The following is a 27,856-nucleotide window of genomic DNA, read 5'->3' as shown; positions in this document are numbered from 1 at the left end:
GAGAGATGACATAACTGAAGACGGCACTTGAAGTAATCATTAAACTAAACACAGTACGAGATACAGCGGTGTTTAAAGACGGTGAATGGAAGAGACAATGTCAACAAAATCTGTGTAAGACAACGGTCCTCCGCACCCTGTAGGGGTTCATTCTGCAATAACGACCTGCTCACTATTCATTATCCCTAACTTGTCAAATTACTGGCTGGTTGGTTTGATCAGTTAAAGATCCCTACTAGTGAAAATCAAGTGTTTGACCTTGTAAACATCTCCATGTGGTGTTTTTCATGTGCTACAAGACATATCAGGGACAACAGACAACCTGTCTGCGTTTAAACTGCAGTGTACCAAGGACAGGCTGGACAACACATTTTCAGATTGGCAGGTTTGAGACGTCACAAACCTAAGGAGCCAATCCCGTTAATGGACGGGATGACGCTATGCATATCATTATGTGTAACCTATGGCAACCACTTCGGCGATGCGCGAGCCAGCTGTAACCATCATCGTAACTTTTGCAAACTCACTACTGACTATCGTTAGCGTTACTACTACTAATTACTACACTTCAAGCTAGCTAAGTTTCAACAAGTTGCCACTAAACGACGGCAGAGACGTGTTTTGTTTAGGCACTAATTTCATGAAAGGAGAACGTAGCACATAGTGGGCAGGAACTCTGCAGATTCAGCCATTTTACATGTTTTAAAACATGACTGGAGCTGCTCTTTAAAGATTCTTGCAGTGTATTTGAGTGACATGTTAAAAAGTAGATTGCTACCCCAGCAGACACTTGTACAGTAAAAGGTAGGGAGGCAGTAGGGAGTAGTTAAAGTCAGCACTGAAATATTACTTAAACAAAGTATCACTTCAAAGCCAAAGCTAGCATGCTAGCACAGCCCAAAGCTGTAGAGCTGCTGTTAAATTGAAACACTCAATTCTCACTCACTTAATGGAGTTTATGTCAAAATGCACCTTCTAGTGATTTCTTACAGATCCTCTAAAGCAGAGTCTCTCTGTGTGGTGCCAACACCTGTGCAGGATATAGTGTACTCATAGATATGTAGTACGGTAAGCTGATAGAGCCTTTAGAGAGGTCTGACATCAGGGTCAGGTACAAAAGCCTTCCCTTGAAACTGGTTGAAACGCAGTCTTGACTCCTGGCCTGCTCTGCCATGCAGACGTATCCTTGAGCGAGATCATTTAAGTTGAATTACGAGCAATTATATTGAGGAAATTAAGTTAAGTGAGGTCTTTTTTATTCCCCAAACCAGAAAAGAAGTGTAATACACCACAGAAATGTACTCTCTTCTGCTGCAGACACCAACCACAAATCCAATCATTCAAGTGCCTCCAACTATAAAACTGTATCACATTTAAAATGTGTTACTTGCCAGCATAGTTCACGCTGACAACACAATACGATGGTGCACCATATTTAATTATAGGTCATACCTCCCAATCATAACATCAGTGTGGCTATGAATAGTGTGGTATTTAAACTACACACGGCTGAAGTAGCTGCTGTGCTGCGAGGACGAGAGGTGAGGAATGCAAACAGTAGCTTGGCAGAGTTCTGTTTATGTTCTCTCGCTCTCATACGCTGCCTGTTTTCTTTATTGACTCAACAACTGGCCTTGTGCTCAGGCCCAGAAAGTGTGTGTGTGTAATTTTGATCTCATTCCACGCCTCGGGTAAAACCCTCTTGGCTCTAAGGTGCCTGTCCTCGTTTTGGACGCTCTGACAAAGTGGCCTCTCTGAAAAGAGCTGTGTGTGGCCTGTTAGCAAGAGGGGAGCAGATGCATTTTAGTGCCTTTGATCTGTGGGAAAACAACCAGCCGACTAACAAGAGAAAAAGAGGAGAATTTGTCGGTAGTGTAAGTGCTGTCTGTACAGTCTATAAGGAGAGTCAGAGAGAGATCGACAGGGACGAGGAGACAAACTCTGACAGCACTTTTCTTTCTCGCTGTGGGTGACGGCGCTTGTCTTGTGCAGTGGCTATTACATATGCCTTCTTATATCTCCCATTATATCTCAAACACATCCCTCCTCACTCTGCTGAGCTCACAGCCGCAACATTGACTTTCATAGACGTTCAGGGGGTTCATAAAGTGAGGAGTGTGTGAGCTAACAGGTCGAGCCTGATGAGAGAAGCATTAAAACTTTAGCTACACTGTAATATCTGCTACATAAGAAGCTTGTGGTTATTGCACGTTTATATTGTTGTTATTGTATTCATTTTAAGTAAAAGTATAACAATTGCCGTGCCAAGGAAGTACGTAATAAAGAATCCAGAAGGGTTTAGTGTTCCCCCTATAATTTCATCTTGGCAGCGTCAAAAGCCTCTAAAACAACATGTAAACCACAAGATATTCTCCACCGAGAGCCAGCGTGGAATCATCGCTGCAACTGCTTCTTATTCAATTATGGCAATACTAGTAATCATGAGAAAATACTAGGATTGGATACTTTAACTTTTCTTAATTTGACACTCGCATACCGAATATTGGCTGTAATGATCATCCCTTTTCTCCACATAAGCCATGGAGGGAATATTAAGTAGTAATACGTCTTCATTTGGTACAATACAGATCCTGTATCCAAATACATTTCAAAATTGAGTAACAGTAAAAGAAAAATGAACTGTTTGCAGATGTTCAACAAACAGGGTGCCATAGTTGTCCAAGAATCCAAGCTACTTATTGTATTATCGGTGTGTATTCTTCAGGCCTCACGACAAATGTTTGGTTCTTTTATAAAATAAGCACTTGTGGAACCGTATGTAGTTAAATCATCTACTTTTACGATTATGTTTAAAAGCACGTACCTGCAAGCCAAAGTTGTAAATCTTGCACTAATGATTGAACGAGGACAGTTTCACTTCCATCTGAGTCATAAAGGTGCTCCTACTGTGAGTCACCTGATTAGCTAAAGGAAAGATAAATGCACTTTTACTCATTTTGACCGCTCCCACTTTGCAACTCCACTGCTGGCATTGTATTCCCAGAAAGAACATAAATGTGTTTGTCAGAATGTATGGGATGAGCTTTTGCACAAACTGTGGATTTCTATGGTTATGTGGCGTCACAGCCAAACAACTCTTTCAATTTACAGATACCATATGAGAGAAATCAGACCCGATACCTTAAAGTGATAATCTTGAAGATTTTCATTTAAATAAATGTCTGTAAGGTCTATCTATCGCTGAATGAGGTAACACAGTGGTGATTGAGCCTATGGCCCACTGATGAAAGCCTTTACATTTGCAGTATTACAGACTGGGTGTCTGGAGAAAAATCACAAGTGGCGCCCAGTTAGTGACGCGTTTTCCATCAGCCAGCAGTGGTTGGTCTGCCAGAGAGGGTAGGCGGAGCTAAGCGGCTGCTTTTCCGCTCTCTGCAAGCGTTGCGAGTAAACTGTAATCTACTATGGCTGAACAAACAAAGAAAAGATTGATGACTACAGATACAACTTCAAAAATAAATGAAAATCGGGGCGCTGGTTTGGCTCGGTTGGTAGAGCGGGCGCCCCATGTACAGAGGCTGCAGTCCTCGTCGCACTGATCACGGGTTCCACTCCCGGTCTGCCTATCATTTGGTGTATGTCGTCCCCCAGTCTCTCGTCCCAACATTTCCTGTCTAACTTGGGCTGTCCTATCAATTAAAGGCAAAAAGGCCAAATAATAACCTTTAAAATAAAGTGAAAGTGAAAATCCAAAGAAAAAGAAACAAACTCGACGCTCAGATGAAGGCAAACTGTCTAAAAAGGAAAGCGACCGTCAGAGAGGAAAATCAAGAGTTACAACCGGAGCCAACCGTGGACGTCACACATGCAACACTGTCTGGATATCTGGGAAGTGTTCTCCCGCATTTACCGTTTATCGCCACAGGTGCCGCCAAAGAGAACGAAACTGAGATCTTCGAGATTACAACTTTAATATCAAAGACAATTCTGTGTGAGATATAAATGCATAAACATTCAACAAAAGCACTGAGTTCATAACCTTGGAGAAGTTAGAAAATAAGCCAAAAGCATCTTTCTATTGTGAAATCCAAATCAGGAAACGTGTTGTACAAGTACGTAGATTCATGTTATAGCGCCCCATGAGAACGTACTCAGTTAAAATGCTTTCTGTGAAGTGCTCACAATCAGGATCATGCAAACTGCACCACAGCACTCATATCAGAAGAGGATAAAAGACCAGCTGATACACACACTGGAGTGAAAGGCCAATAATCAGCCTGATACAGCTACAAACTAAAGCCCTTTCACCTACACTACATCAGCTGTGACAATCTCCTCCTCTGTACTCTACTCCACCTGCCAAACATTCAGATCACATTAGCAAAGTGAGGACAAGGTGCTTCAATTCAACAGCAAAACTGCGAGTGGCAGCTCGGCCCCGAGTTGTCAGGCGAATGTCATCCCGACAGTGAATGCAGCACAAGTGGCGAGGGGAAAGAGAGAAATTCCACATTGCATAACCGCCCTCTTATCTAAGCTCTATTATCTTGGCCCCAGTTTGTTATACGGCTGCCAAAGCTATCACACAAAACACTGAAACGGTCCTTATTTGGCTTTGCCTGCACCCACACACAAACAGACACATAAAAAAAAGGCTAAACGCTGCAAATACAGTCAACATACCAACAAACAAGAGCTGTAACATATCAGTGTGTCTCCTCTCAGACGGGGAGCTGAGTGCTGAGCAATTATTGTCAGCATCACTTGGCCTATAAAGACTATTCCCCTCAGAGCTGGTGTTGCTAGCGAGTGTCGGCTCGGTAGCAAAAGAGCATGTCAACAACTGTTAACGCTAATTGCTTTCACACCGAGAGCGATCTATTAAGAAAACATGCAGCAAGATTCTGTGCAATGTCACGACAGCATGAGTCATGCCTTTGAAAACGAGGCCCTCCTTAAAAACATGACCATGTGGACTGCAGGCTGATTTGTAATCTGTTACAGTGTTTTGATGACTTATGATTTCCGCCAGCGTTAACGTGATGCAGAATCCTCCCTGGGAAAACTCTTTAATTGATTCATCTAAACTCAATTCTTCAGCACAGTTAAATGATGCAAAGCTAAACGTTGCTTTTTATTCTACATGGCATTGATATACACAGAGGTCTTGTGTATCTTTTCAAGTGATTCACTGTCATCCGAGCGCTTTGAGTACTATAACATAATACAGTAATTGTTGTCAGACCTTGTGTATTAGACATATAAGTTATATATTTTTTTCAATGACATAAAAAATAGATTAGATTGACTTTTTATAAAAATCATACGGTTGACAAACAGGGTCAGAAAGTGCTTCACTGTGCCACTTAGAAATTGTTCAGCAGTATTTTATTAGGACTCAACTGAAGTTCATCCGTATCTACAAACTGTACATTACTGTGGCTTTATTAATCTAGAGTACCTGGTACTCCTGCTTCCTCCCACAGTCCAACGACATACTCGTTAGGTTAATCAGTGACTCCAAATTGCCCACAGGTGTGGGTGTGGGTGTGAAAGGTTGACTCCTGTGACTGACTCGCAACCAGTCCAGGGTGTACCTCGCCCTATGACAGCCAGGATAGGCTCCAGCCCCCCTCAAACCTGCACAGGATAAGCGATACAGAAAATGGATGAATGTAACACTGGCAAAGCTGAGTATACAGATATCATCTAAACTCATCTCACAGTCCATCTCCCCATTCAGCTGCTAAGCTAACTTCACTTTAGCCAGGCTAACTGAGCAAGCTGCAGCTCAACTCTGAATTTCTGGAGGTTACATTATTTTCTATACTGGTATGATGTCTTGAAAGTTAGATATAGTTAAAGGTATAATAAGTAGGATTTTTCCCTGTATTTTGTCAACAACACATTCAAACTGGGCCCCTCCTCCTGGGCTCTTCGTCACCAGAAGCTCACTCTCATTATCTCGTGTGAGAACACGCCCACCCTGCCGAGCTAACACCGACAGCATCAGGGTTACCTTTGCGCTAGCATGCTAACCGCGGTTACTGTTACGCTAGCAGGCTAAACGCCAGTTACCGTTACGCTAGCATGCTAACTGTCGGTTACTGTTGCGCTAGCATGATAACCACCTGTTAGCTTGTCCTACCCAGTTTGAGGCACCTGCCTGTCCAACAGAAAGAAGGTCAACTCTGCATCGCCCTTTCGCCATGTTTGCCGCTCTGAATGGGGCCCAGATGCTAATTTGAACCACTCCCACACTCACCTATACGCTGTGATTGGCTCAGGGAACCACAACAGCGCCTCTCCTGAAAACGTCTCGTGCAAAGCAAAACAACAGAATAGATGCAGAGGGAAGGGTCTCACAAGGGTCTGCACACACACTCACCAACACACACGTATAGAGGCCCATTAGTGATGATTTATATTAGATTATATTTGTAAAAGTCTATATTTTATTTTTCTGGGAAAATCCTACTTATTATAACTTTAAGTTAAGTTATAGTTAAGTTAACTGAGGAGGTGTCTGTTTAGTGCTTAGTGTCCGGTACAGAAAATGGATGGATGTAATATTAAATACTGCAAGAGAAACACTGACAAAGCTGAGTATACAGATATCATCTAAACTCATCCCACTGTCTGTCTCCCCCTTTAGCTGCTAAGCTAACTTTACTTTAGCCAGGCTAACTGAGCAAGCTGCTGCTCAACTCTGAATTTCTTGAGGTTAAATTAATTTCAATACTAGTATGATGTCTTCAAAGTTATATATAGCTAAGTTATGGTTAAGTTAACCAAGGAGTTCCAACTGGTGTTTAGTGTCTGGAAGAGTTAGCTGTTAATCAGCGCCTGACTGCTAGCCTGATACAACGTAGCGTGTACAGGCAGCTTCTGACAGATTGTTTAATGACCGACTCTTGACTCTGTTGGCATTTAAGCAGCAAGACACAAAGTCATTGCTGCATTTCTACATGATAAAAGTACATGATGGAATTTCACTTTCAAAGAAGGACCTTTAGCCAAGCGTACAGAAACTGGTTTGTGATTCAGTTATCACTAACCAGCCATAAACATTTTGCAGCTGATAAATACTTTAAAAAAAAAAGCCTGCTGACAGCATTGAATTTATTGGGACAGTTAAGCACAGGAAGTTTGTAGTAACACAGCATTTTACCGATAAAGTGTCACAATGGAAGGCGCTCGCTCAAACACCGTCTGATAAACTGATTTCTGGTGACGGCCATAAACAGCATTTTTTCTACATTTTGTACGCAAACATAATAAAATGTAATCGTAAAGTATTCACCTCAGTTTGCAGGAGAGTATTGGTAAGATTTCTGTCATTACTTTCCCCCTAAAGCGCACCGCTCAGTCAGACCAGCCTATAGACCTCTGTGCTGAATGAGCCTGCAAGGCTGGAAAAAATGACCTCCTCTCTCATGCAAACAAATTGTTGAAAAGGGATTCAAGCGATGTGAAGGTTGAGGCAATCCAGGCTTTCAGAGCTCTCTCTTTGCTCTCTGTCAGCGAAGGACACGGCTGAAAAGGAAAACAGCCATTACTTAATGAGCCACTTAAAGAGTGCCCTCTCTATTTAGGTTTCATTATTTTTATTGTAAATCCTTCACAGGCCTCGTCTGCTAGTCATTCATACACAGCTCCTGCGGCCAAGAACGCCATTATTTATTAACCAAACTCTCAAGGCTGGAAAATACCTCAGCTGAATGACAAATATGAATACTATGACGTTATCTACAAATAAATCCTTTTTCTGTAAGAGCTCAAAAGAAAAGTCTTTATTTAACATTGTTTAATAACACAAATTAATCAAGCAGTTGAGGAACCAGAGAGGGGTTATGAAAGGCAAAGAGGGGGGACAAATCGGCGGCGGATAATTACCGGAGAACCTTCTAACAGTGCGGCTCCTAATCCATCGCAGGCTCGGAGACAGCATCTTAATCACAGCATAATTACATCCTGTCATTCACCGCAATGAAAACACAGAGACAGGAAGATGGAAGACGGAACGGTACGACAAGCAGGAAATGGATACATATGCCTACAACAGCAGCCCACATGCTTTTATGTGCCTCTTAATATGTGTCAGATATGTTGTTCTGTGTGCACATTTCAGTCATTCCTCACGAGTCACGGTACCAGAAAACAAAGAGGCTCTTATTCTGACGTTCTACAGCTGGTACTTTCAGACTGCAGAGTGATGCCTCAAAAAATAGACAACTGACAGCTCTTAGAAAGGACAGCTCCGGGCCAGTACGCTTTAATTGCACTACCTTTCAAAAGATATACCAAAGCTGTGGGCTGAGAGCCTCAGAAATTAACAGAAAGAGAACGTCTCTTTTCTGCCTGCTGCATACTAAGGCTGCGTATAAATTTGAGGTTTTTGCTGTGGAGACTGAAATATGTCTGCCGTCTGACTTCTTAAACTGTCAAGTATCAAAAGCTGGCATCAAATGAGCACTCAGATTCGTACAAACTGAAAGCACCATATGTGTGTTAAGTCAAACTTTCACCACGTCTAAACTCTACAGAAACATTTAGCTTCTAGGTTCAAACAGGAAGACGTGTGTTTTATTAGCTAAAGGACATTCAAAGGTACTGTTGAGTTGACCTGTAAACAAACTAAAGTGGTGTTTACATTTAGGGCTGCTCATCAACACCAACTGTGTGGTTACTTGGGTTCCTGTGCATGTTGAGCCTATAAAACATTTCCAAAGGCTGATTTTTTGGAATATTAAAAATAACTTGTATGCAACATTGTTTTACTACTAGTATCCAATCAAAGTATAATTTTAGCATCAAAACATGTCAAATACAACAGAGCCAGCTTCTCAAATACAGGCATTTGCTTCTTTCTTTACAATCTTCTATAAAAGTAAACTTACAGACAGACTTTAAGACATATAATTTTACAATGTTGGATGTCCACGCTAAACGTGGGTGAAGTTTCAAATCTGTAGGTAAAACTATGTTGCAGGAATCCCCTGCTAAAAAGTCTCAGTCTGCAGGCTGCAGTGAACACCAGATTTCACATAGTTTTTTCTACACACTGCACTTTGTGACATCACAAAAGGCAGCCTCAGAAGAATCAGAAGAAAGTGGGCTTGTAGGGTCGGGGTTTCTTAAACGGACAGAGCTAACTGAGTCGTTTCAGGCAGAGGCTGTATGAGGGCCTGCACAGAGCACCGGTGTGAGAAAAATGAGTTTTTTTAACTGTGAATTATGCTAAGCTACTCTACAGGTATCACAGAGTGAAAATATGAAGCTTGAAATTAGCATAATACCCCCCCTTAAAAAATCTGACTATCAATCAAGACTATAATCATCAGATTAATCAGTAATGAAACTAATGGTAAGTAACATTTGTTACCTCTGCTGGCCTCTAACCTCTAACCTCTAACATTTTACTCCAGTTGCCTTGTGTTTCCGTGACACATAAATCCTTCATGCCTGTACACAAGTGTAGTTTGTTCGTAACAGAAGAGGCAGAGAAAGTGATTGCCATGCTTCCAGATCCACACGAACACACGTCCACCACACACTGGAACCTTCCTTGGTTGGATATATTTAGGTCACTGGTTGACAGCCTGGACAGATGCACAGTGGAGTGTCAATCCTGTGTTTGTGTGTGTGAGAGAGCGAATGGTTGCGAATGTGACCATGCATTTATCAGCCACGCTGTCGCCTACAGTGTGTGACAGCTAGTGAAGAGCCGGGGCCGGGGGACGTCCCGCTGGCATTAAGAAAGCTCTCTCCATGGGATGCGTCAGCCAATGAGCAGCGGAGCCTCGGGAGGGGGGGGCTGCCTTGTTAATTAAAGCTGGAGTTGTTTGTCAGCGCCGGCATATGATGCACAGCACTATCACTGTCGGGGGAAAGAGAAAACACAAAGCAAGATTGCTGCAACCACTGCAACAAATCTGCTGCCTCACCATGGAGGCAAGACGTCTCACTACAGCAGGGACTGTGTGCTGTGGCTTCCAGTGTCAGTGTGTGTTTGCTCTGTGTTACCTAACCTGCAATCAAGCGAGAGGAAGTGCACAGCTGAGCACAAGGAGAAGATGGAAAATATGGGCTTAACCAACAACTTAAGAACCGTCTAACCTTGATATTAACATCTATTGTACCTGTAAACAATATGATTTATTGTTATCATTATCACATAGGGATGCACAACATTTTATTTTATGCCAATGTCTGATATGCCCATATTTTCCAACCCTTTTTGCCGATTGCGATACAGATATATTAGCCACATGTTTTTTTTTCCACCTAATTGCAGAGAACATCAAGTCTCCCCTGTAATGGAATTGAAATTGCCTACTCTTATTGTAGCGGCCCACTGGCAGAACATAAAACAGTACTTAAACTTAGGTTATGTGCAAAATGCCATATTTATTTGTATGTAACATTTTCTTTCAAATAAAACTGTAATATTCTTACAACTTCGACAGGCTTGGTGATGAGATTCGGCCCCTCCTCGCATGACCGATGCTGAGCAACCATTGCAGATAGCAACCTTGCTGTCCGTTTCTTCACGCTCGACTGAAGAGGCGTGGTGCAGGCGTGGTGCAGGCGTGGTGCAGGCAGTGTGCGCGGCGAGTTAATGTCGCAGCACCACGTCAAGCTTCTTTAGGGAATCATCGAGCATTTAGGCAGAATTAGAATTATTATTGCCGATAATATAGTGCATCAATATTTTCATATACATTTCTTTGCACTCGTTGCATTTGCACCAATGCCCCACTATCTACAAGGGTTGTAGGCCTGTAGTAGTTTAGTGTTAATGTTACCTCTGTCTAGCCTGATGTCTTTGTCTGTACGTACACTGATAGCATGGTGACACAGGAGATACATTCCTGCACACATACCTGGCCAATAAATCTGATCCAAGGAAGCATCGACTTCAACTCAACCGCTGAAGGCGTCGATGCATCTCTGCATAGGTGTTAGCAGGGTGTTTAATAATCGCCCTTTCTAAGTAATGTTCTTACTTGAAGTGTCATCATTTAACAGAGGAGTGCTCCTCAGTGTCAGCCATACTAATGACTGCTAATAAGGAACACATGGCGCTATCCGAGTGCTAACAAAGAGACGCCCGGTAATGGATGCTGTGGGACCTCAGCTTCGAGAGATGCAAGCGTGGCTATTTTAGGGGAAATAAATAGAATTCTTTCGAACCAGTTTGAGGCCTTTTTTCAGAGCGCTCGATGAAACAGAAAGAGTCATACTTGTAACTGGAATGTTGCTGGCTTCGATCCACGCACCAGCTGGGAAAATATGGGTGGAGAAAGTGAAGCTGCAACTCAGAGCTTCCCTAACAACTACTGTCCCCTAGGGCGAGGGACTTAATTTGCCCGTGTTGCTTTGGTGCAGCTGCTCAGCGGCCAACAGCAGAGGATGATTAGTGAGGAAAAACAGGGAGAATGAGAGCGAGCATGTTTAGGAAAAGAGTCTAGATCTCATCAACACATGAAAACAGTTTCTGTGCGAATGCCAACAGCCTTTCTGCCTTTTTGCCCTTAACACTGTTGTAATATCACTAAATCAACTAAATCCCCATTAGGGTGAATTTAGAAACTCATGCTGCGGAACGAAAAAGCCAAACAAATCTGTAAATTCATGTTAAAGCAGATGAACAGAAGGATTGTGGATTAACGAGAGGGGATTTGCCACTCCGACGTCACTCACAGAGCAAATGGAGCAAATCAAACATCTTATTAATGCTGTGACAGATGGATAATTGTGTCATTTTATTATCTGAGCACTTGTTCGATACCCACAGGGAGATTTCTGCGGGGTTTAAGCCACGGTGGGTAATTGTTTTACAGCGCTGATGTCAGGTGGAAAGCTTCTATCTCAGGAGGTCGAGTGAAATTCCTGAGCGTTGATCGCTCTGGTATTTATTCTGAAATATTTCCTGCAGTATCAAAAGGAATAACCAGAGTAGTGAATGATCATCTAAGCCAAGAAAGGCAGATGAAAAGCTCCCAAGCTGGACTTACAAGGTTTTCCTTCCCTCTTTGAATAAACCCACAATAGCAGATTGACTTCTTCTTACACAGTTTGAATCATCATTGAATCATCTCTAACATTCCTTTAATCACAATAAGGCTCCCGTGACAGAGCGGGGCGTCTGTGTTTGTACTGTCGATTTGCACAGGTAAGTAAGCAGCTTTCCTTTGAGAATCAGGGGGATTCAAAGCAAATAAACACGCCGTAATCAAACCAACCGCGGCTACAAATTGATTTCGGCTGTCGTGGAATAGGTTACGGGAGCGGGCCAGAGCTTGATCCTATCAGCGTGGAGCTTGAATATCACAACACAGACCAACTGATTGTGTTTAGAGTCCAAGTGCTGTGGGAGAAACCCAAAACCCCGGGCTCTTAAGAGGAGACAGAAACAGCTGTGTACAAGTTATGGACTAAAATAGGACAATCAAATGACGGCAAGCGTAACCCATGGAACTTGTTCATCCTGCTTTGGAGAGCAGCGATCAGCTTAGACAGAGATTAAAGGAAACAAGATAGAGTAAATATTGCTATGTGGGCCATGTGGGCTGGTTGAACCCGGGGAGGATGGGGTATTGATGTTGGCAGAATGCTAATGAGACAGTAGCCTGACTGTAAACCCAGACATAAACACATCCATCAGTCACATAGAAGAGGTCGGGAGGACCACACACTCCCCCCCTCGCTGAGGGTGTGTGAGCCTATCGGAGCGTGACGCAATAGGTCAGAGTAATTCCCCGGCCAAATGCTGCTGTGTCCTCCTCATAATTGATGAGCAATTAGCACAGGTAGCGCAGGTCAGGAGCTCCACTCAAGCATACAGTAAGTAGGTGAAAGCATGAGTCAGAACAGATCGTACATGCGCTGTATTTCATTCACCGTGATGCAACTTATGGACTGAAAGCAAACGTGTTAACTGCTGTCGCTTCCTGTAAACAGCATACGAAACATGTATACAGTCAACATGCTCGCTTCTTTCCACACATGCAGCCAAATCAGGGGGTGAAGCACAAAAAAAGCTGCGCACATCCCCTCATGTAATTGCACCAGATCCACCAACATCCTTAATAAGGCGCCATCCATTTGCATGCAAATCAGACCAATTACCAACAAGTAGCTGGCATGTGAGTATCATTTCACATAGCACCCTATCATGCCTCATTTGCTCAGCCTTGAAACATAAGCTCCTATGTGGAGCACATTGTGTTTATTCAACATGGATTTAGCACTCGAGTGAGAAAACTATTACAGCGCTGGAATGTGTAAAACAAAAATTGGATAATTATTTAACCTAATTTCCCTTTTAAACACAAAGTGGCAGCATTTATATTAAGATAAAGCACCCACAGAGAAACCTTTTAAAAACCTGCCCTGTAACAACAAACTCGACATGAACGGGAACAAACGCGCAAGGCGTGAACTTAAATCACCTCTGACTGCATCAGTATGAGCATATTCATAGAAGTCAGTAAGGCATGGTGTAACGTTGACAGCGGCGGAGACACCAGCACGCTGCCAGAAGATGCCAGTAAGAAGCACTTTGCTGCTGTGACATCCTCAAAGTCTTTCACAGTCAGCAGCTGTCAGAAGTGGCAGCCAGGCAGCACAAAGGGCAGAGATACTCACATATACAACATCACAGAGCGCTGCGCTCGCACAAATCAACAAGAATGGGCTCGGACAGACGGATTTTATGCACATTTCGTAACAAGTTTATCTTACAGGGAGGCACTGCTGCAGCCTCAATATGGGAGAGTTTATCCTTGAATCTCCTTCTGTATGGCATCATTAAAGGATTTTATGGGTCGTAATATTTTTAATCAATAGAAGCTGCAAAGTTTCTCCCATGGTTCTCCTTCCTATTAATTACAGAATAACAATAGTTTTTGTGGTTTGGGTTCATGCACACACATACTCCCCTCCTCTTATTCCTCCCCTATCGGCTTTCACACCCACTTTAAGCGCAACGAAGCGCTGAGCTAAATGGAATAGCAATATAACCACAGATGACCCAGACAGGTTCAACCTGTAAATAGATATGGGAAGGTGGCGAACGGATGATCTGCTCCAAGTAAGTTAATCTTCCCTTACGAGGACGGACAACTGGTTTATATTTCATGCAGTTGTGTTGTTGCAAAAACTGCGTTCAACCGCTATACTGACTAAGCACGACGTAGGAGGCAAGAGTCAATCATGGCTGATTAATAGCATTGCTAAGCCTGCATGGGAGGTTGTCATTGGAATGAGGTGGCCTGTGGTATGATCCATGAGCTTTCAAATGAGGTCATCATCTTAAAATACACATCCCTCAGTGGACTGGTAATATGTTAGCTATGTTTATGATTGTGGGTGATTTATATTCCAACTACAGAACATTCCTCGAACGAGCCAGGGGAGAAAAAAACCCCACAGGCCTGTCAGTCAGCCTGCTGTCCCACAGGGAGCAATGTTTTATTTGTCATCTAATGAGATAAAAGAGATAAGAGGATGTCACAAGAGGAGCTCCTTTCTTCCTGAAATCACTCGTCTGACATCAGACGCAGTAATGACAGAAACAGGCAGGGTTATCAGCACATGGGGTATCAGGCCTGTGACAGATGGATGGTGCAATAGGCAGTTTATCAAAGAGCAAAATGTCAAGAGAGCAATGACAACTCATAGTGAATCATAACAAAAACAATCCCAACACTGCTCACACAGAAGCACCTGTTTATTTGCCTCAACAAACCAGATGCTGCCAATGATTAACATCTCGTCCATGGAGCCTTGAACTTGTAGCTCTCTGCAAACACAAGTTGTGTGCTGCAGTGGTCAAACACCAACAGACACACACATTCAGCTCCATGAACCACCACCAAGAGGACATTTATGTTGTTTTGATTTAGGATTAAACTCCACAGCTGTCAACAACTCTGTGTGATGGGACTCAAACCATGGCACCATCAGTGGCACCTTAAGGGGGGCCTGAACCTTCAGTCTACTCTATGAGATGATTAAAAGACTCATTCTTATCCAAGCTCTAATTGGCATCATCTCAAGTCAATTAGAGACAAATTAGACTAGTCCTCGTGCTGCTGGTGAGTCTAAAGGACCCCCACTTTAGGAACCACTCCACTGATGAAGAATGCAGCACACACACACAAACAAACAGGTAATGATCCAGCTCCTCCTTACCTCCAGACGGTCCAGGCTGATGAAACTGGTGATAGCAAATCCATCAATGATATCCTCCTCCTGCGAGCTGGACTCGCGTCTCTTCCGCCGGGGGGGACGCGGAGCTCTGGCGGCGGCTGCGGGGTGCGGCGCCTTTTTACCGGGCAGGGAGGCGGCGTCCCTCCCCGGACTGTGTCCCTCCCTGTCGGAGCAGGAGGAGTTGGGGTCGGGGCTGCGGGCGTCTCTGCTTCCTGCCTCCCGCAACCTCCGCACCCTCTCCCGCTTGGACCGGCATCTCCGACCCTGCTTCAATTTGCCATCCATGTTGTTGGAGAAAGCTTGCAGTGTCAAAAAGCGAGATAAATATAACTCCACAGTAGGTGCTCGGCAGAACGCTCGCTGCACCGCGCAATAACAAATAACACACACTGGACTGAGAATTGTACGCTGCGCTAGAACGTGAAGATAGCGCTATGTGTGTGTGCGTGTGTGTGCACGCGCGCGTGTGTGTGTAAATAACAACGCAAATATAGCCTTATAACACTCAATGACCTTGAGTATAAACCTCCCCAATCTCCATTACGATAAGCAAATGTTCAAGTATCCCACTCAGCCGATAGAGAGAGGGAGCAAAGCGACGCGGATCCACACGTTATTCTGTCACGAATCTGCACTATGTCGACGCGGTGTCCGTTAAAGCAGGTGCAAAACGGCGAAATAGTTACAATCCACGCATTACACTCGCTTTGTAACTTTTGTTGCATCGGAATAATAACGCGCAGTGTTACAGCCGAACCTCGCTGCATACCGCAGACAGCGCAGAGAAATCATGTCGCTGCCCGTTGTTGTTTTCCACCTCCCCAATCCATGATCCAAGGCTGTCAAATAAAGAGCTCGGGATACTATCCGTCCGAGACGAAACGCCTGGCGAACAAGCACGCATCGATTGTGGCTGTCGGACGACTGAATAATCCCGAGTTTTAAGCCATATTCCTCTCTGCGCTTCAGGGGCAAAAGGATCCCAAGTCTGAGAGCGACTTCTGCGCAATATTTCCCCAAATGATCCCGAACCGTCCGAATAAGACAACCATCCAGTGTGAAATCAAACTCCACAAGGCAATGAGGCGGTCTATTCCAGTTTAGATCATGTTGAGTTTCCTATAAATCCACTCCAGTCCGTCCCTTGGCTGCTCAGTTGCCCAGTGGCTCATGGTATTTTCTATTCGCATAAGAAGGCTTTGATAAGTGTCCTTAAAGCGACAGGAGTGATTAAAATCTCCTCTCCCCCCTCTCTCATTCCCTTCATCCGAAATTAAGAGACACAGTCAAGCTTCAGAGAACCCACAGAACTGACGTATTTCCGCCACCTCTGGCTTACAATTCACCATAGGAGGCAGGCTGGTGTAAAAAAAAAAAAAGAAAAAAAAAAAAAAAAAAAAAGAAGGAAAATCATTCCCCCACTGTTGGGCACAGTTTGTCACACAAGGCACTATTTTAGTCTGTCTGTCTGCCAGAGCTGATGCCACATCATGCGTGTCCCTCTGACTGTGCTGTCACTAGTAGAAAATGCAGGGGCACACACATTCACACACGCACACTCATCTATCAGGTTTTGACAACTTCTCCATTCTCCTGCCTGTGGCCGTCACCCACAAACCCTCTTGAATTCCCAAGTACAAAAAAAGCTGCATTTCATAGTCAGATTAGCAGCAACATTTCCGTACAGTAAATATTTGTTTATAAGTTTTGCCACACTCACCCTCCCTTTGCACCCCAGCTTCTTACGCCCCCCGGAGCAGGGTTGGTGTGTTTTCAGTGCTGCAGTGTGGAGACTTCCAGGGGTCCACGGGGAGTTACCGGGAGTCCTCTGCAAAGCAGAGCGCAGCTTGATTTATCCGCTTTCGATCAGTAGAAATTAGGGCAATGACATTACATAATCACTGTATTGTGTAACAAATATTTCCATTATAGGATTCAGTGCCCCCCCTAATGTAGTATAAATCCACTTATAACTCATTGGATGCTTCAAACCTTTATGAATTCATACAAATAAAATGTGTGGGGTGAATAATACATTCTACTTTTCTATTATTCTATCACATCTTAATAAGGGTATTAAAGTATATTTACTGTTGCACCAACTCCACCTGAAAATATAACCACAAACATATTCAAACACATTCACTACTTGTGTTGCGACTGCAGGTGTAGCTAACTTCTAGAGGGAACTTGTAAAATAATATCGAGTTACAGGAGTCAGGGAAGTGGTGCATGGCTACAATTTGCATAATGCTTTGCTTAAACTTGCCCTTCTCTCTCCAAACTGGAAAAAATGAAGCGTGCTGTAGCTGCGAACCTGCCCTCCTTATGCCAGGTGTTAGATCCTGCTAAGATTATTTTACCTTTATTAGATCATGTACGTTTAAATGTCAAGCTGTGCGTAAATTAATGGGCAGATGATTCTGTAGTAAAACCCAAGAACCACCTGTGTGAGACACTAAAACACGTTTAGATTAACACGTTTCAAATATACACTAGTATGTATGTATGGTATGATATGCAATTAAGATAACATGACACGTATGATAGAAATACCTGCCTATAATAGCCAGTCAGTAGCTCGTCCTCTTGGCTATCTAATAAGGAACGACACCAATAATCTACATGACTATTTGCAGTTCTCATTAGTAAGAGTCAGATGGGGAGTTATGCGAGAAACACTGTTGATGAACAGTTAATATCAGAGGCTTACTGGTAATGATCTCATGCAGAGGTGTGCGAGCTGAGGAAAAATTACAATATCCAGCCAGTGTGAAGTGTTGCACCTAAGAATCCTCTGGCTCATTATTTGATCTTCACAGCGCAGGAAGCAGTGAAAGCAAAGCTGCGAGAGCCAGACTGAAATATTTAGGCAGTTAGTGTGCGGCGGCTCAGGTGTGGGAATCTGCTTTTTATGGCGACGGTCTTCTGTGAAAGTGCAAGGAAATGCAAGGAAATGCAAGGAAATGCAAAACGAAACTACTTTTATGCAAATACAGTAGGCTGCAGGGTAAATTATCCCGAGCAGTGTAGGTGATTAAACCACAGACTGCAGCGCGTGAGTATGATGAAGTTTTTATGGTACACTGCCGCGCCAGGTTACACTGTGTAATCTAAACGCTAATATCAAAGTGTTACGCTACTGGCTGCAGTTCAGGTCTGTAGCTAAAAATGCTCTTGTGCACTTTTCATCCGAGCAGCAAATTTAAAGAAGGCAGCAAGTGTTTTCTACCTGTGTTGCTTTGGAGGACAATAACCAGGAAAGTGGCGCATCAATCTTCGAGCAAATGGACCTTCTGGGAACTTGAGACGCTATCATTTCCATGTAACTTTAACCTCTGTAACCACTGTGAATAAACCCTCTCTGTTTGAGCAGCTTTGCAAGAACTAATTCAGTAAGGAGATTAAAAAAAGGGGAACAGGTATGGTGAGAGGGCCGCGGAGGAGAGGGAAGAGATTACCTCTGTTTCTTCCATGCTTCTATTTGCTGTGAGCTTAATCCATAGCTACAGACTCTGAGCTCCCACATCGCAGTCATTCAAACACTAGTCCCTTTGAAACGCTTAGCCCCGGCTGCGCTGGAAGCTAAAGGGAGGGAGCCTGTCACGCTTTTATGATGTTTAAGCGGCAGAATTGTTTTTCTTTGCCTCCGCCACCAAGATAAGGATTCATTTGATGTCGCTGGGGTCAAGGTGCTTCTTGCTTAAAGGGCTATTTTCTATTGAGATAGTTCTGAGAGTGTACAGCGCGGTGTAGACATGGGATTTAGAGGTGAACGATCTGAAGCAAGCAATAAGAAGAAAAAAATATCTCTCCTCAAGTACAGACCGTATCCTTTGTAAGGAATATAGCCCCACAGAAATCAATAAGCCGAGATTTCACACTAGAACACCACACAGCTGTAAGACACAAATCCCCACACTGTTGTAAAGAAAATAAACTCTGTTGGTTTTACAGCATCATTTGTGCACAGTCAGAGTATGAGCAACAAATTCATCATCCATCAGCTATTATACAGTATGGTAATGGTTTAACGGGCAGGTTTTGTTCTGCTGTGTCGGCTTGCAGTACTGTGTCGGACAAGGACATCAATATTTGACTACAGTTGGTGCACAGGCCACTGGCAGTTTTGCAAAGTGGATGCCAACTGATTGAGCCACCACACGACTTGATTGACATTAATATTTTAGGCGCGGCCTCTAAATGGTGGGGCAAATGGTAAAATAAAGGTTTGAAAAACAACAAATGAAAACAATGTTTGACTGTTAAGCAGGTCAGCAGCACCTGAGACGGTTGTTGGCCCCGTGTTTCGGGCCTGTTGTTGCTGGTTGATTTACAGTAAACCTTATCATGCCCCTGTGATGTCGCCCCCTGGCTCCGATGGGGTCCATTGCGTACAACCTGCACATTGCGTGAAAAAGGAGGAAACCTCTGCGGTTGGATCAGATATCGGGGAGCGGGAATGGCTGACCAATGAGGTTGTGTTGCGTGTACTGTTGAACGAGTCTGAAGCAGTCTTTACCTCGGTGCCTTGGATGAGGGTTAGTGCGATGAAATTTTGAACACGAGGGCACAATCGGACAAAGAGGTTCTATAAAAGCCAGATGATGAAATGGCTAACCCTTCCTATTATAACTCTGTGTTTAATGTTTGCTCTTGAATAAACCGTGGACATGACTTTTGGAAAGTTAACAGTCTTACATAATCAGATTTGTACCCTTTGCTCCCTGTGGACAACTTTGTTTCCGAGAAGCCTCAGCTATATTATTTAGCATATCTGGTTTATTGAAAGGATAGTCACATGCCTTTCTTTCTGCCAAGCCAAAGTCTGAATGTGATGTGTATCTGAGTGATGTTATCGTCTTCAGGAACACTTGAGGACCATCTGCAGTTCAAAGGTGCATTGTTTGACAGATCAGTCTGGGTCAAAGTCAAAGGACACATTTGGCAGAGAGTGGATTTGCCGGTGCTACAGTTGTCACTGAGGCGTTGGGGCAGGTGGGTGGTTTGCCCTGATGAGGCTGAAGAATTAGCCATCAAGATCTTTCTGCCTCCTGTAACAAAAATAGTTCTCGTGCATTTTCTCAGCATGCTTGAGAATTACAGAAGTTCCTGTAAGAACTTGCAGACATTTTGAACACCAAAGTCAAGTGTGTTTGGTCAGCCGAGGCCCAGCGTGCTTTTGAGAATGTTTAAGCCCCTCTTTGTTCTTCTGCTGAATTGGCAGCACCCCAGTTTGATAAGCTTTTAATGTAGCACGTTGATACCGGTCATGTGAGAGCTGGAGCTACAAACAGAAGGCTTGGTGTTGGAGAGGCTGGAGAGAAATTAAATTCATATCACCTTAACAAGTCGATAATTAGGAACGAGATTCAGCTCCTTATGGTTTATTGGTCCTCCTGTTCGCCTTAAAGGAGGGCTGGAAATATCACCTCTGGCTCTCTCTTTCACCAGATGGACTTTGCTTGGTTGTGTTTTTTGCCTTCAAACTTACACTTTACCTACACTAGCCTCTCCCACACCCATGCACTCACTACGCTGATGATAATCATTTCCTTTTCTCCCTATTTTTATATCCTTTAAGTTTGGTTGAATACTTTTTTTCCACTTAACACATCATCATCTGTTTGGTTCCCCTTTTTGTTTTTTTGTTTTTTACTTGAGCTGTTTTTTGGCAGCCACTGCAAATTTTTTTCAAAGGATCCAATACAAACAAGCTTCAAATTCTTGCTTTTTTACAATACCTCTGCTCTGCTCTGTTCAAAAAGGGAATGAATGTGGTTATTGCATATATACTTTTTTATTTTGTAAAGAACATGTTTTGGCTTTTTCCTTTATTAGACAGGATAGCTGAAGATAGACAGGGAATATTGGGAGGAGAGAGTGGGGGGATGACATGCACCCAATAACCGGCAGACCAGGAGTTGAACCTGCGATCAGTGCATCGAGGACTGCAGCCTCTGTACATGGGGGGCCCACTCCACCACCAGCTGAGTTAAACCCTTGCATTTACACTTTTGGCGGTACGGCTAGAAACATGCTAGCTTGAGAGAGCCCAAACTAAATGCCTATCCAACTCCCACATTGAACAAACATAATAATAAGGTGTGGAAAAGTCCAATTAAGTTGTAGTTTCAAGGCTGCTATGCTGGGGGAGAACAGAGTGTAATAATAAGAATGTACTGACCTTGATCAGTCCGGACTCAAAGTGCTCTAGACATCATTATGTGTCCTCTCAGATCAACCTTTTCTGGTAATTATTGCTCCTGTACTTTTTTTTTTTGCTTCCCTATTTACTTTGATAAATATTCCCTAATGAGGTGCCATGGATGAACACCATTAATGGGTCGTGTTCTGAGATCCTGTAACATTTCAACCGAGCACCAACAGCTGGTCTGTGTTTCCTTTATTTTACCAATCACTAAAAACGTATGGCATTCAGACCAGCATCAACTGTATCAAAATGTTAATCTAATCCGCATACGTTGGAGTATTGACACCCTACACTACAATGATTACCATGCCAGCTTTAGCATAAAGCTCAGAACACCAGTGTACGAATGAGTGCAGCCTCACAGAGCCGCTTGCACGGCTGTGGGCTGTTCGTCTCTCTCGGGAGGACAGTCTCTAATCTGCATTTTCCTGACAAATTATCCCAATACTTTCCTGAAAATAATTTGCCGTTGTTTGTTGAATCGGTACACTCATGCCTCTAATCCATCACAAACTGCAGCAGGAATGGCAGCCAGCTGTTTTGAATATGGAGTTGTTGGATTCCATCTGAGACGTCTCAATTTGCTGCCCCAGCTGTCACTGAGGAATTACAGCGAGGGAAAACATAAGTCCGCTGCTCTATGCCTATAGGGCTTTCCACTGCCTCTGTGACACATCATGGAGTAATTCACTAGTTTGGTGGCAATTTACAGGCAGACTCAACAAGAAACCCGCCTGGGGGCCTCGAGCAACAAGCCCTCTCTCGGGGAAACCTCGGCTGGCCATAGGATTGCCTGGGCCGGGCCCTGCAAACTGCTGCATGAAAAATTAACCTGCTCGCTCCAGAGACAGAGCTTACACATCCTCCCTGCCTGAGAGCCTCCTTACACACAGCTTTCATCTCTTGCACCCTTATTCTCACCCACTCTCTCTTTCTTCCTCTCTTGTTTTCTCTCCCTCCATGTTATCTGCACAGCCTGTGTTGTTCAGATCTATCGCAGAGCCAGCGCTCCGTATCTTTGCTTCAAAGACAACAGCTGTTTGTTTCATGTTGAACACAGACAATTATTTATAGGCTTGCAGACTTAGCGCGAGCCTATCAGATATTGCATTTGTAATATAAACATGTGCATATATAACTGCTGCCAACGAGTGGTAATGAATCATTCCGGAGCGGTTTATCGCTGAAAGTCGAATGGAAGTCACCAACTTAAATAAGTGAGGTAACAACAGATTAGTCAAGAAACTGATAGCAAAGGCAGTGAGGTGTCAATAATTTAACAGAGTAGGCTGTAAATCTAAGTGCCTTTGGATATTTCATACCACTGGAGAGCAAAGTTTAATCAAACAGAAAGATTGGCCCCAGAGCTGTGTGGGTGAGAGCTGGATTTATTGGCAGCCCTTGAAAAGGCAGTAGGGTTTTTATTACAGGCATCATTCAGGGCGAAATTAGCAATGTGACCTGCTATTTTAGCGAAATAAATTGAGTTAAGAGATTGATGTGGATAAATGTCACGCTAAATGTCATCATAAAAAACGATGTTTCTTTGAGTTATTGTAAGCCACGAGGGGAAATGTTTCTCTTCCCATTCTCCTGTCTCTTTCTTTTTTGTTCCCCTCCGAGGATTCCTCTGTCAAGATTTCCCCCTTCCCTTGTTTTGGTTCCAGGCATTGCTCAACATTTTGAAAGAAATGCCATAATGGTTTTTATTGATCCTTGATGTCTGATGCCCTCTCTGATGCTAAAGTAACAATGCTCTCTGCCTCTCCAAATCGTATCAACAGATGTTGTGACAGCGGAGCTTTTCATAAAGGACCCCAAAGGCGGTCGATATTTCCCTAGAAACCTGCTTCGATTTCCGTCGGTGGAAGGATAAAGTGAGGACGTCATCTGAGTTTATACCGGTGATGACTATACTCACTAAAATCATAGTAGCACCTATAGTTCACCTGTATTATCCCTTTATATATTGTATTAAGTGTAGGAACAACAAAAATAGGCAAATATTTTTGGGAAATCCCAGTTTTTAGAGGACTGCCACAACCTTCACCTGTGTGTCAAACTAAAGCCACTTTCCAACTGGTCAAAAAAACAACTAACACCCGCTAACACTCAGCTTTTTTGCTTAGTGGGAAAGGTTACAATCGCATTCAGACCCGGGTCAAAGGACTCTGCAGTAGACCCGGGTAATTATCGCCTCGGCTCTGATCGACATCGATGGGAACACAAAACCCGGGTCGACACGCTAATCTCCTACCCCTCTCTGGCACGATGCTATGCTCCGTCTGTGACTCCTCGTCATCTCAGCTACAAATTCCGCCCGTCTCCGTCCGAGCAGCATTCGAACATCTTTCCAAATTTGTCTGCGCAGAGTTTGATACACAGACTGAACGAGTAATAGATACAATAAAGACCTAACCGCTGTAACATCTTCACTGTTTACTAACCCTGTTTCGGGCGCGTTCGTGACGTCAGACGGTGACAAGAGGCTGAGGCTGAAAGGTGTGTACTCCACTGGCAATGGGAAAAGAGACAATCTGCATTTATAAGCCGGTCTTCCTGGGTCTGAAAAATCAGCGTCAACATGCTCATTGGGTGGGAAGTGTTAATACTGTAGTTCAAACGAGGGGCAGAGTTGGTCGATCCCTGACTGCTACAGTCACAAGTGTCCTTGGGCAAGACACTGAACCCCAAATTGCTCTGTATGAATGCCTTTAGATCCTGATTGGAGATTGGTACTGATCGGCATCAGTGTGTGAATGTGAATGTGACATGTTGAATGGTCAGAAGACTTAAAAGGCGCTATATAAGTACAGGCCATTCACATATAATTTTGAGAAATGTTTCTTTAACTCAACAGTTTAACTCCATCCTGTCATGAAAACACTCGTTCACTAAACACCGAACGCACAGATGAGAAACTGCGAGTCGTCTCATCAAACAAAGTTAATTAAAAAGCTTATTTGCTCAAAGGTCAACGCATTCCTTTAAGCCAAATAGAGTGGATTATGCAAAATATTAATTTTAAAGTACCTTGTAATATATTTTGCATGATTTGCATGACAGGGTGTGACTGTGATTAGACTGTGGTGTGACCTGTGGCTCAGTGAAGGAGGGAAGCCCAGAAAAAAAAGACTGAATTCTTGCTCAGGGATTAGCATCAAAGTCTTACAGAAAAGGAGAGGCTGTGTAACCGTCGCAGCTTTTCTTTTAATGTGTGGCCTCAGAGTGCATGCATCTAATTCAGTAAATAACTTGGGGATAGGAAGAGATTGACAGGGTGTGAGTGGTTTCTTTTACATATGCAACCTCTCCTTTTCTCCGGTGCTTTGTGAGAGACACAAGTATTCCCACTGGTCACGCTGCAATTAGCACCCGAGCCACCAAACCCCAAAAGCTGCGGTGACGGCTTGTGCCAAGTCCCCAAACAACCACCTCTCCAAACCTCCCACACACAAAAAGCTGCACCCTGCCCCCTTTTCACCTTCGCCCGGGTCCCGCTCAGGGTTTTCTCCAACATGCAGCCATGTGGTAATGTGCCCCGTAACTGTTCACAAGTGGCAGATTTTTCCACCTCCAAGGCCGTGTCACACAATGCCACATTAGCAGAGGTAATGTTTTCTCAGCGGCACTCAACGGGCTGACACAATGTGACAAACTGTCACAGGGGAGGGCCCCCCCCCCACCCAGGACCTCGCTTGTTAGAACGTGTGAAAAGTGAGCGAGTGACACTGTAAGATAGTGACAAAGAAAGAGAGAGCGAAAGAGAGGGAGACTTTCACAGCTTGTTTTCCACGCATATCTGCAGCTACGCAGCATAATGAGCACAATGTTAACAGAGAGGGTAAACATAGAAGGCAGCATAAACAGGCTGACGGCAGGCAGCAGTGTGTCTGGGTAATGAGGGAGCTGGGCGGCAGGCCTGGGTCTGTCCTGATGGTCTGGAGTCCGTGTGGATGGAGGACTGCAGTCACTTAGAGGACGTTATGAGAAATCAGAGTTTCCTTTATTCCAGTACGTTTACAAAACAGTTTGTTATTCTTTTCTTTTGCAGCTGTGCTGTTGGAGTGGGCGGTATTTTTTTTTGCTTTTTAACAGTATATATACAGTCGTGATATTACTCTACTCAAAACATGATTCTAGCTCCACATAGGAGATGTTGGCCTTCAGTGATCGCTTCCACTTCCACTTCATCCCACCATTCCACCTCCATGGGTTTTACATGGAAGACGGAACGTAACCGAGGCGTAATATCCCCGCCTTGAACTGGCAGTGTTTATGTTGCTATTGTCCCGCCCCGCCTCAGTGTTTTCAGTAACGAAATGACGACGAATAATGTTCGTCAACGATTCAATTTTCCATGACGAAGACGAGACGTTGACGAGCTAAAAATAGATTGTTTTGTTTTCGTTAACAAGACGAGATGGGACTAAAATGCTAGCGTTGAGCTGTCGGACTTTTAATATGTATATTTTCCCCAAGTGTGCATCTTATCTGTCTGTCAAAATACAAGCAATTAAAAAAACGAGAAAAGGGGCACTCAAGAGAGAAAACGTTTTGACTAAAAGTAATGACTATAATGTGATGATTTATGACTAAAACTGGACTAAAATTTTGTGAGTTTTCGTCGACTAAAACTATAAATGTTAAAAATGACTAAAATGTGAATAAAACTAATAAACATTTTCGTCTGAAGACTAAGACTAAATCTAAAACAGCTGCCAAAATTAACACTGCCCCGCCTCTTTGTGTTTCTCTCAACCTGTATGTGTCTGCTCTGTTGACATCCATCATGCGCTGTAGGTTGAAAAAGTCTCCAACATCACATAATTTCCTTTTTGAATTTGTGAAGCAATTATGTTTTAACAGCAGCAGGTGAGCCGCGCGTGATGGAGGCTCGCTGTTAAAGACGTTGCGTGTCGAAAGGAACAAAACCGACGTGGTATTAAAAGACGCCGTAACTACAGAGCTGCACTTAAAAGCTTTTAAAATAGTGGCACAAGACGTTCCATATTTAACACGGACATTCTATAAGTTGTTTATGTGTTTCTCTAACTAGCATGTGTGGAGACGCTGCTCGTGACAGGTAGTCTACGGGACAGGAGCAGCGCGAGGGGAGGATTTTTAGGAATCATTCACTCATAGATGAAGATCTTGGACAGATACAAGAAACATGATAGAATTAGTCGCCAAATATACTTGGGCGGCAGGCCAAGGTATAGTCTATATGTGGGAAACACTGGGGGAAGTAAATCTGTTTGCACTAGAACCAAAACGTGTGTGTTTATCCAGGTAATGAAGGTATTGCAAAATCCATGTCGCAGCAGAACGTGACACCGGTGACGGTATTGAAACCGGTGTACCCCCGCATATAAAGAATTTAACTCAATGTCATCGTATTCATAGAAATTCAAAAGTAGATGCGTGTAAAGAGACGCTTGCATGTTTTGTACATAAACTATCCTTTTGCATTGGATATAAGGGTCATTGCACTCTAAACCCGGGAAGATTTAAGCAGGCATAAATCCATATGTACGAGTTATAAACATTTAACAAAATGGCATGTCAACACTTCTTGCTGAGGGAAGGCGAACACAGCTCATTAAATTTCCTCAGCTATAATTTCTCCTTGATGCTGGCAAAGACCTTGCAAAGAGGTGAATGAACCTTCAATCTTGCCACAAATTGTACATCATTATTCTCTAATGTCAATCATTGATCCTACGGAGAGCTTATTACGAGATGCAATCGCACCGCATCTTTACAAAACACACAATCAACCCCCTAAAAAACTGTTCGGTCCCCTCGAGCAGTGCTGATATGCATTATCTCAAGTGTTAATACAGCCCATACATTCAAACAGCAACTGAGGCTCGGTGAATAACAAACGAGTGGGAAGAATAGAAAATCAGCGACGAGCAGATTGAAAGTTAAAAGGCTGTAAAATGAGCGTGTATTCAAATAGAGAGAGAGGCTGTGAGCGGGCGTATTATACTCGGCTTCTTATAACGCTCCCCTGGCTTTCACAAGCCTCTTGATTAGCAAACAGCAGCCCCCGAGATAAAACACACTCATAGACACGGACTGGATTTGCATGTAAAGAGACTTGGAGCTTTTCATGCATGCATCTACTCGAGGCAAATGAGAGAACACGATGCTTTAGATGCTGCTCCTTCTTGCAGGAAGGCCTCTGATTCCCTCTTTTGTTTTGTGTCCTTATGGGTCAACTTTCCCTCCTTTCACTTGTATTGTTTGCCACATTGCATGTTCACTTTAATTGTGAGTAAAGTGGTACACCTTGCATGATTCTGGTAGACACCTTGCATTAATAACACTAATATCTTATTTGTAGTCCAGTTTTCAGGTCCCATTTGATCACACATGCAAGTAATATATCTTAAACAAGACATTTGCTTAATAAGTAGTGTGTTTGTTAAGCTTGTAAAATAATATTTGCACAAG

At 43.4% G+C, this 27,856-nt stretch overlaps 1 protein-coding gene across 5 annotated transcripts in view; it reads right to left on the bottom strand.

Annotated features, from left to right (window-relative positions):
* The window catches only part of fbrsl1 (fibrosin-like 1), a 310,850-nt gene extending 294,388 nt beyond the window's left edge, over positions 1-16,462 (bottom strand). For all 5 annotated transcript variants that reach the window (XM_069682291.1, XM_069682292.1, XM_069682293.1 and 2 more), the window contains exon 1: positions 15,163-16,462. In XM_069682291.1, coding sequence (XP_069538392.1) covers positions 15,163-15,465 — 303 coding nt within the window. In that variant the 5' untranslated portion in view covers positions 15,466-16,462. The remainder of the gene's footprint in view (positions 1-15,162) is intronic.
* Between the last annotated feature and the right edge of the window lie 11,394 nt (positions 16,463-27,856).

Source organism: Semicossyphus pulcher, unplaced genomic scaffold (assembly GCF_022749685.1).
Source record: "Semicossyphus pulcher isolate SPU_LCO1_2020_fin unplaced genomic scaffold, fSemPul1.0.p SCAF_6, whole genome shotgun sequence".
Lineage (NCBI taxonomy): Eukaryota > Metazoa > Chordata > Actinopteri > Labriformes > Labridae > Semicossyphus > Semicossyphus pulcher.
This window is presented reverse-complemented; position numbering and strand designations above follow the sequence as displayed.